General features: G+C 35.9%; 1 protein-coding gene across 2 annotated transcripts in view; it reads left to right on the forward strand.

Annotated features, from left to right (window-relative positions):
- Positions 1-10,733, forward strand: part of TBC1D12 (TBC1 domain family member 12) — a gene marked incomplete at its 5' end in the record, with an annotated part of 41,622 nt that extends 30,889 nt beyond the window's left edge. For both annotated transcript variants that reach the window (XM_082286495.1, XM_082286494.1), the window contains 9 exons: positions 1,560-1,677; positions 2,018-2,124; positions 2,738-2,818; positions 4,292-4,386; positions 5,072-5,143; positions 6,981-7,109; positions 7,437-7,546; positions 8,671-8,929; positions 9,167-10,733. In XM_082286495.1, the coding sequence (XP_082142621.1) occupies positions 1,560-1,677; positions 2,018-2,124; positions 2,738-2,818; positions 4,292-4,386; positions 5,072-5,143; positions 6,981-7,109; positions 7,437-7,546; positions 8,671-8,929; positions 9,167-9,235 (1,040 nt within the window). In that variant the 3' untranslated portion in view covers positions 9,236-10,733. The remainder of the gene's footprint in view (positions 1-1,559; positions 1,678-2,017; positions 2,125-2,737; positions 2,819-4,291; positions 4,387-5,071; positions 5,144-6,980; positions 7,110-7,436; positions 7,547-8,670; positions 8,930-9,166) is intronic.
- Between the last annotated feature and the right edge of the window lie 97 nt (positions 10,734-10,830).

Genomic DNA, 10,830 nt, shown 5'->3' on the forward strand with positions numbered 1-10,830 from the left:
AATCCTGGCTTGTAGGCAAGTAGATACATTAAAGAACCTCTTGTTTAGTATCTGGGTTATTCTGTGGTGCATAGGGGCACGCAGTTTAAAACAGAACTCAGTTACCAAATTGTTATTCTGCTACAATGAATGTAGCTGGGTTCAGAATGCAATTTAACCTTTCATTTACTTTTTTAAGGAAAAACTTCCTTTTTTTTTTTTTTTTTTTTTTTTAAGGTACTTACATAATGTGGGCACCTAGAAACTTTCTGGATATTTGGACTCTTTGTTCAAGCTGTGTTGCTACAGTTGCCACTAAGGGCCAAAGTATAATGAAGCTGACTGCTTAAAGATCTGGTTTCTTAAGAATTTCAGATCAATTTCAATGTGAAGAGAGATGAAAACTTTGGGGTTATTTTTCAATCAGCTGTACCTGTGTGAACCTTTTTACTCCCGCTAGACACGATTAATTTAAAAAACAGATTTGTAGTATCTAGTACTGTGTCAATCTATGAATAGTTGTTGAAAGGACTTTTGTAGTCTTGTGCCTAGTATTCAGGGAATAAGCTATTTTAAGAACCTGTGCTGCATGTTTTACTTGGGCTGTTGTCAGAAATACAATCTTCTGAACTGATTGATTCTCTATGGATTCATGGCAGCTTACTTTGAAAGATGTAATAAGAAATCCATGGCATTTGACAATGCATTTCACTCTGCTCTTGTGATGTGTATCTTTTAAGTTGTGATCTGTCGTCTGTGTTCCTTACTAACAGCATCTTTGGAGGTTCAGCCATGTGTAGTGTTTTCATGTGTGTGCCCTGGTTTATTAACTGTTGCTACACACCCAAAGCTTCAGTAAAAACTTGATTAAGCTGGTCGGCCATATCTGTTTACCAGGGAGGGCATGTTTACTCTCTTGATGTGTCTAATGCATGCTTAAATAGAAAATGTCTTGCAGTTTCACAGTGGTTCTAAGTGATGTCAGGAGAGCACTGCTCTGTCCTTCTTTTAGCCTTTTTAATAAGAGGAATCTACAAATGATCCTTTTTTAACAGAAGGCAGGACATTGTTCTCTTGTTCAGCATTGTGACTTTGTCTTAGGTCTTTAGGTCCTGTTTCCAGAAAAGAAAATACAGAATCCTTTTAGGTGGAAGCTTCAGTAAAATTTGAATAATTTTAAAATGGGTGTAGAATTGCACTTTTAAATAATAAAATTATCTATAAATATTGCTGATTAGTCTAAGTAATAAATAAGGCTCAGATAGAATATGGTATGAAAATCATGAGAGGGAAAACAGTGCTGATGATGTCCTTGCTTTTTAGTCATCCTGTGTACTGCAGAAGAGAATTCTCTGAGTTTCCTAAACTGATTTTTACTTGTCTAAATCACTGCATTTGAACAACTTAGGTTAAAATAAAAAATGTCCAGAGAAATACACCTACAATCAACAGAAATAGTATGTGCAACTGTAATTTACCCTTGATCTTTTAGACATCCAAATACTTGGGTAATAGCTGAAAAACTTGCCTAATAATTTGTGTGCACTAATACAGAATTATTACCATGTTATGCCTAACAGAAATTAAAGAAGCACATAAAAGGAAAAAAATAATGAGAGAGCGTTTCAAGCAAGAAGAGAATATCGCTAGTGCTATGGTGATTTGGGTCAATGAAATACTACCTAACTGGGAAGGCATGTAAGTAAAGTTCTATTTTGTAAATGAGGCAAGCGTGGTTTGTTTCTCCTCTGGAAACTGAGGACCCACATACCTTATTTTCCTTTTCTGTGTTGTCAAGAAGTCAGTTTTTGTTGCCATGATATAGTGTGAGGTCATTACAGAGCAACATGAAACGTGCTTTCTGGGAGCTGAATGTTTGGGGGTTTTTAATGGGGCTTTAGCATACACAGAGATCCTTGAATACTGATTTGGTAAATAGTATGTTATTTTGCTTGTAAATTGCCCAGTGATTTTAGAAAACAAGATGTGCAATATGTGCCTTTTTTCTTTCTTTCTTCTCCTTGCTTCCATATATTAGGCGTGCTACCCGAAGAGTTCGAGAGCTGTGGTGGCAGGGATTGCCCCCAAGTGTTCGTGGGAAGGTTTGGAGTCTAGCTGTGGGAAACGAATTAAATATCACTCCTGGTATGTTCCTAACAGATCACATGTTAATGCTAAATTAAGTTGGTTATTTTCAAAGAAAAAGGTACAGTTTTGTTTAAAAAAATATAAATCAGGGTATATTTTTCCTGAAGAAATGTATTTTGCAAGGTTAGGAACACTTGTGTTTTACAATTAGACATTGTAGCCTCATAAATTATGGAAACAAGGTTCAAAACCTGCTTACATAAACATTTAGTATTAAAAGAATTAAGGTAGTGCTTCCCCCCAGAAAATAATTGTGTTTAAAATTGAGAATTTGTAGCTTTGCTTTCTTAAGGGGGTGAAAAGGGGAATAGCTTTATTTCATAACTAATGAATGATGAATTGTAAGCATTTTATTCACAAAAATAGAAATCTGAATCATGTAAGGCATGATTTCCCTGTCATAATTAGCATGTTCACCTCAGCAGAAAGCACGATACAGTCCACACTATAAAACTGTATATAGTGGTAAACATCTAATAGATTCTTCTCCTGCCCTCAGTGATGAAACCAAGTAACCAGAGTCAAGAATACTTAGCTTGCTTTTGTCTTGGATGGGTGCTTTTCTTACTACTTCCTTTTTGGTTATTGGTTTTGTTTTGCTTTCTTGCAGAACTTTATGAAATCTTCTTGTCACGAGCTAAGGAGCGATGGAAAAGCTTCAGTGAGACAAGTTCTGAGAATGACACAGAAGGTGAGATCTCCTGAGTGCTCAACAACTCAATTCACTTTTACAAACCCAGGAAGTCTCACAAGTTCCTCTGCAATTGCAGCATTAGGAATATTTGTTAAAAATTCTCGAAGTCATTCCCTACCTAAATGTTTGCTGTCTTTGAACAAGTCAGTGAGTAAGGGGCTTGGCAGTACTTACTGTATCAATAAATGACACATTAAAGTAGTGCATGTGCTACTTTCAAATTAATGTTTTCCTCTGAAATACCAAGACTCAGCTCTCATGAAAATGTTAGATGAAATACAAAAAGAAGAAATAGGAAACTACATTACAGTACATGCTCTTGCTTAGCTCTCCTTAGATGGCTTCTCCTTAGTTGGTATCCCTTCCACGATTATGGGAAAGAACAAAAATCTTCTATTTTTTGGTTCTGAAACTGAGAGGTGAAAAATAGGAAACATGACACATTTCAGATCCCACTTCTATTTCCTTGCCTGCCCAGGTGGGCTTTCCTCCCAAATCTATGAAGTGGAGATATTAGCACTCTTGTGTGTAGAATGCAGTTTTGCTGTCTCCTGTGGATGTTCTTTCTGTGAAAAATAGTATCAGTGATGTTTTTAACGTTGGATATATCCTTGTTACGAAGGTTAACTCCTTGTGCTGTTGATAAATATTTTTTTTAATGCTGCCCTGTGATAGCGTCTTTTCCATTACTTCAGTTCTTTGCACTTGCCATAGCCAGTTTGACTGTAAATTATTTGGTTCTTCCATAGGGATACCTCTGTGATTAATTTGAAGGTTGTCTTGAGACAAACAATTTATAAAAAATTCTGTGTATACATGACTGTAAATATGCTTATCCTTGGAAAACATGTTTGTAATGCCTCTTGGTCTGTGGGGTGGCCGTTTGCTTGTTCTGTTGTTGTGGGGGTGTGGGCTGTCTGGGGGGGAAAGCTTAGGTAATCTGTTTCTTTTGGAAAGGTAGTGGTTTCGGATGGGAATGAAGGGAGAAAGGGCTATTTTAATTGTGCCGGATGTCCTGGGAAATGTAATAATAAGGGAAAACTTGAGAGTGATAGAATTTTCATCTCTGGCTGAAAAGCAAGCAAGCTGATAATGCTTACTACTAATCTTTGGTATCAAAGTCTGGAAGACCAACTATCATAGTTTTAGGAAGACTGGAATGAAATGCTGCTTTCCAGGCTTCAGCAGAGCAGGTTCTGTTTAGCCTGTTCATCAAATCGTCATCTTCTGCTTTCCAGTTGGCTCTTGTCTGATTTAAGCCCTCTGAAAGAGCTTTTTCCCCAGGTGCTACCTTTTTCCCCACATCATCACTAGTGTTTGTATCATGTCCCTATGGCCTATTCAAGGGTCAGCAGAATTTCTTCTGGTGGTTCTTGAGTGAATGCTGCCTTCTTTATCTTTATATGCCTACAGGAGTTTTGTTCTGAAGTTTGTAGAATTTGCTTTAATAGGTGTTGGTTTTGCTTGCAGATGCAGGTGCCTCTGTTGCTGATCGTGAGGCCAGTCTGGAGCTAATTAAGTTGGATATATCACGCACATTTCCATCCCTGTATATTTTCCAGAAGGTGAGATTCCTTTAAATTTAGTTATGACAACTTTAGAATTCTGAATAGTTAAACAAGAAAAGAAATACAACTGGTCAAATACAGAATATTTTTAGGAGCTGTTTGACTTCTTAAATGTTTTTAAGTGAGAATAAAGTAGAGACTTAATGATGGACTATAAGAGGTTTTTTTTCTCCTTGAAAATCATTAATAGGAGATTCCTATTAATGATTATGAAACTACAGGCAGAAATGAGAATATTCTCACTGCTACAGAGGTCTTGATGCTTTCTAGTACACCATTTCAGGCTTTATGATTTTTATATAGCTATAATATGTGCACATGCATGTATATAAAATAACAGATAATATTGTAATATGGTAACTTGTGCTGCTAAGTATTAAAATATCCATTGTCTCTGAAAAGGAAAGACCAACCTTGGATCTGTACCAGATATCCTCATTTTCCATTATGTACTGATTTCCACTGAATTATTTCATAGGTTTGTTGTTACTTTTCTTTTAACATCTCAAAAGCATTTGTGGTAATGCTTGGAGTAAAAAATGGTATTATTCTAGATGTGAATAAAGCAACAATTCACTGGCTCACTTGCATCTTAAAATATCAGCTTGTCCTTTCCTATATTTTTAATATGATTTTGAAAATAAATATTTTTTTTTCTTCTTCCACTCTCTCCTCTTGTTAGGGTGGTCCTTATCATGATCTCCTGCATAGTGTTTTAGGGGCATATACATGTTACAGACCAGACGTGGGATATGTAAGTATTTGATGTAAAATGTTTATAACATAGCAAATAAGCTTAAGATGTCATGTATTAAAGTATATTAAGTAAATAGGTTTTCTAAACTTTATGCTACTAGCACTTAAATAAACTTTGGCAGTTATTTCCTAGCAGTCACCATGGTGGTAGTTCTTAGAGATAATGAAATAGCTGAAAATGTACTGAATGTCAGTGATGGGTGTATTATCTGGCTTACATGGAAAATTTTAAATGGATGTGTTCACAAGGCATTATAGTTCTGACAGAGTATCCACAGGAAAAAAACTCCGTAAGACGTTAGTGGACTTCCAGTTAGCACTTCACTGTTCTTACTGTTGCTCCCACTGTTGCCATTTCCATAGTGATACTCCCTGCTTCACTAGTGCACATCCTAAAATCCAGAAACTCCTCCTTGGTGTCTTGCTGACACAGAATAATCACTCCCTCTGAGTTCAGTGAAGATTAGACAGTTTTTAGCGAACATTACTCTGTTTAAAAACAAGCAAAAAAACCCCCAAAAAATAACTGTCAAAATCCCCTGAACAAACCAACTAAACCTCTCTCAGAAGCTTTTCAATAATGCTTACAGAAGCATTTCAATAATGAGCAATAATTAAGAGAAGGATTTTTTTTCTTCTTTGTTCCTGGGGGTATCTAGGAACATCTTTCACCAGCTCTAATGCTTTGGGGCTCAAAAACACTTGAGAAGTTTTAAGTCACATCCATGCAACAAAGCATTATTTAGCACAGGGTGTGTCTTCCTCTCTAAATCAGATATGCTTGGGACTCTGCATAAATAACTAGTCGGTTTTTCATGTTCAAATGTTTTTAGGCCTGAATTCTGTCATCTGTGATCTCATTTTTGGAGACTCTCCCATATTTTTTAAGTGAGATTACAAACTCTGCAGGTTCTGAGACTGCTTGTTCCCAGGGTAGAGTTTCAAAAGGCAAATAAGTAATTTTTCATGGACAAGTCTTCTCTTTTTCATTAGAAATACAGCTAGTCTTGATATTTCTCATCACTTTTTTTTAATGTTAATATGGCAGTAAATGTAATGTAATCTTATTTCCACGCCTATTTATCCCCCAGAAATGAAAAGCTGATAGACTATTTCTGATGCATTATCAATACTCTTTTCTCTAGTTGGCTAAAATGCTGAGTGCATTCTTTTTTTTAATGAGGAGGCCGCAGCATGAATGTTTAGAGACAGTGGAATAAAGATGATTGCAATTGAATTTGGTAAAATTATTGTTAGCATAATGGGTATTCAGATCATCACTTAGCTACAAGAATCATGCTCTTCACTTTTATTGCAGGCTAAAGTGTTTTGGGAGAGTAATGGTGGAAAAATGTAAACTTGCATTGCAGCTAACCACCAGCAGTAATTTTATATATTTGAAAAAATACGGTTTGGCAAGTGGAGAGACATGTATTGACTGTTCTGAAACAGAATTTTGTCTCAATTCCAACATATCTGTCTGGGTCTAAACTGTCCCATATGTGAAGTTTTTCTCCATGACTGCTTTTCCCATAATTTAACAATGAACTTGAGGCCAGGTTTTGTCTCTCATGAGCTCTGCATTCACCCTGTGTGGTTTTAACTTTCTTGTATTTCAAATCCTGAGGACTTGTGGTCATGAGACCTCCCAGAGCGTCTGAACTGCTGAAATCAAATTGATTGCATGCATAAAAATAATTTATCCATGTTGTTTCTATTCATCTGGAAATGTTATGCAATGGTATTTGATAAATTGCAAACAGTAAATATTTCCATTTCCAAAGATGTACTGAACCTACTCACCTATATTTGCCTGATGCTTTTCCCACTTGAAGGTACAAGGGATGTCCTTCATTGCTGCTGTGCTCATTCTCAACCTGGAAGAGGCAGACGCTTTCATTGCCTTTGCTAACCTTCTAAACAAGCCATGCCAGCTGGCCTTTTTCCGTGTGGATCACAGCATGGTATGCACAGAGTTTCCAGTTTTGAACCGTAACGTTCTTTTGACTTGAAGAATAGTTGTTTTATTGATGACTTCCTTTTGTCCTACTGAATAATGGAGAACTTTAACTTGTGATTACAAAACTGAGAATACCAGATACTAATCCATAAAACTCATTCTCATGTTTTGATTTCTCCTCTAGAAACATTTAATAATTTTACTTATCCTAAGGAGTCACATTGTGCTGACATTCTCAGTTCTTGGTGGGGTTTGTGTTGGTTTACAACTAAACATTCTTTTACAACGAAACATAACATTTTGCTTATGATGTGCTTTACTATCTCTACAGATGCTGAAATACTTTGCAGCCTTTGAAGTGTTTTTTGAAGAAAATCTTCCTAAATTGTTTCTTCATTTCAAATCATACAGTCTTACTCCAGACATATATTTGATAGACTGGTGAGTTCACAGGACATAGAAAACCTAGCCTTAGAACTGTCAGAACACTGTCTATTTTGCTATAGGGTTTTCAGCACTAGAAATAAAGCATTAAAAAAGGCATTCAGTAGGTCTTGTGAAATCATGATGAACTGTTTTGTGCAACTGCAGTTCCTCTGGCAGGCTTCAAGCTTTATTAGAAGGGATGTATTCAGTTAGAAAATGAGACAAACAGGAGTTCTCTGTGTTCATTTTCTTATTGCTGCAGTTGTGTGACATAAGTAGGGGAGAGGAGGCTACTACACCATAGTAGTATGGTGTACTGTGATTGTAAGTGACTTGATGAAATGAGCACAGTCAGCTACTGAAGGAAATATAACTATAGGAATAGAGACTTTAAAACAGAGGCAGGATGAAATTTAGGACCTGGTTTGGGGAGGGATAAACTTGAAAATAGAGTGAACAGTTTGAAGTAACGTATGTTCTAAAGCAGAGAGTAGCAAGCTATGTTGTTTGTAATGGAAGGTAGTAATGCAGGCACCCATGAATCATGGGCGTGATGTCAAAGACAGACTATCTGTTTGTGTGTATAAGGATGAGCTTCATATAGAATTATTATTATATTTTTGTGATTTTAATGTGGATAGAAATTCAAAAATGTATCACAGAAATGTAGCTATTGATTTATCATTGGTACATTAGTGGGATATAGCCCTCTATTGAGATGATTTATGGCTTTAGATTTAGTTCAGGAAACAAATGATGAACAGAGCTGTTAAACAATATGGCTTAAATGGGAAAGGTTAGGTTACACAGTTGTGATCTTTGTTGCTTATGTGTGTTTTATACTCTGAGTACGAAGAGGTTTGTAACTTCTTTAGCCAGAGCTTTCTATAGGAGATGACATTCAAATGGAGGATTTCCTGTTGCATAAAAACAGATGGGTTTCAGAGTACAAGTCCTGATTTAAAAAAACTGGAGACTTGTGGATCATTGAAATAGGGGAAAAAAATAAGATTGTATGAAATAACTTGTCATCTGCTTACACTGAACTAATGTAACTGAGATTTAAAGGAAGTTGTTTTTCCATTTTTCTGAAATAAGTTATAACTGTTCCTATTTGTTTGTTTTTTACTCGTTTGTAGGATTTTTACACTCTACAGCAAGTCATTACCACTTGATCTGGCCTGTCGTGTCTGGGATGTTTTTTGTCGAGATGGAGAAGAATTTTTGTTCAGGACAGGATTAGGAATCCTGCGGTTATATGAAGATATTCTCCTACAGATGGACTTTATTCATATAGCACAGTTTCTAACAAAACTTCCAGAAGATATTACATCAGAAAAGCTTTTTAGTTGTATTGCAGCTATTCAGATGCAGAATAGTAACAAAAAATGGGCACAGGTGAGTTTCTTGGAGAGATATATATATCAGTTAAATCAGACATGTCAGCACATGAATATGTGGGGCACTTCTCTTCATAACTATTTTATGCTGCTTGTCTGACTCCCGAGCCATGGGCACTTCTTTTCTAGTGTCTCATTCTGGAAATTAATCTCCATGCTAATATTGTGGTGGTTAATCTTGATAGTATTAAAACACTGGCAGTTTTTATATTCATCAAATAATTTACTTTTTCAGGTCTTTTCCTCACTGATGAAGGACAACAAAGAAGGGGACAAGAACCATAGCCCAGCACCGAAAAGCTAATGTGGAGGTCAATTGGAAATGTGGAAAACCACTTGATGACAAAGAAGTCTTCACATCACTTCTGTATGGAAAAAGCACTATAGAAAATGTGAAAATGAGATGGAAAAAAGACACAGCTCTCAGTGGAGTAATGAACTGATGAAATCTTCACCCTTTTGCCAGTATTAATTTTTGCCATGGGAAGATCTGATTTCACACAGAATACTAAAACCTATGAAACTGAGAAGCGGGGAGTTCATATTTAATACTTTAAAAGAATCACCTCAATGCAATAAACATTTGTAATAACTTCTGTTGGTACTTTAAAAAAAGTTTTTGAGGCATAACTGTTTTTACAAATACCGCAAAGGCACTTTTTGGAGGGGATGAGGGAACTGCTAAATCTTAAGGCCCCTGAACTGCTATCCAAACGAAATGCTTTGGTACAAACATTACCTCCACAATTAACGATTTGCGATTATTGAGGACCAAATAAGGTGATTTGGTATGTTTATGTGCAAGGTGGTTAAAATTTGGGAAGGGGTATTGTCTTACTTACTTGTTTGGTTGTTTTTTTTTAAGTTGCAGCTTCATTCTTCAGTCTGGGCAAATGTAATTAACTCAGGAACCATAGATGTATTGTGCCCAAACCTAGAGCAAAAATAATATGAATTTTGAACAGTGGTAAGAACAGGGCTGCTATTTTCACTGTACAGCTTTCAAAGCAAGTGGTGTTTAAGCATTTGTTTTGGTGTATTGGTTGTGGAGTAAATGGAGTAGGTATTCTGTGAAGGGGTTTTGTCACCAGAAGTTTTATTTTGTTGAGCCATTTCCAACTAAAAAATACTTGTATGTAATGGTGAACACTAGAAAATGACAAGGCTATTTACAGCATTTGTGTTTTCAAAGAAGCAGCCACTTTGAACACTTGGAAATAATGCAGACACAGAATTGTTTTTGAAACTGTCTTTTTATTAGTGTGCAATACTGAAATCCAAAAAGCATCTGGTTTAGTGATAACTTAATTCTTTAACATCTTTTAACTGTGAGACATAAGGTCATACTGTATGTGTCACGGCAAATATTTTCAAACATTTCCTGTTCTTGAAGATGCTGTACAACAACCTGTGGTTGTAGGGGACAGAAATTTAAAATGGATAGCACTGCAGGTGAGGAACACTTGCACTCTCTTGATCCATTTTTTGCTAATATTTAATGTAAATAAATTCCTTACATGTGGGTTTTTGTAACTGGTCCCTCTGGAAATCAAGTAAAAATTACCATTATGTATTTTTAAGTACAGGAGGCTTCCAGTTGTCCGGTGTTTTAAAAGCAGAGTCTGCATAATCGGGGTAAAGATTTAGTGTGGTGTAACTTGCATTGCTATCTGGTTTAAAACTACATATATGCTACTCATAACATTACAATTTGAAATGTAAATGTCAGATTTTCTTAACTTATGTATTCACTACTTTAATTGGATCCGATTTGTCTTATATTTTTGTGTTATCTTGTACAGTTTTCTTACTTTTCAACTATAAATCTGTATATAACTGTAAATAGAAGGATCAAGCCTTCCTTTAAGACCACTAGTAACAATTCCTGTGTAAATAAAA

Source organism: Coloeus monedula (assembly GCF_965178545.1).
Source record: "Coloeus monedula genome assembly, chromosome: 8".
In the NCBI taxonomy this organism is placed as follows: domain Eukaryota; kingdom Metazoa; phylum Chordata; class Aves; order Passeriformes; family Corvidae; genus Coloeus; species Coloeus monedula.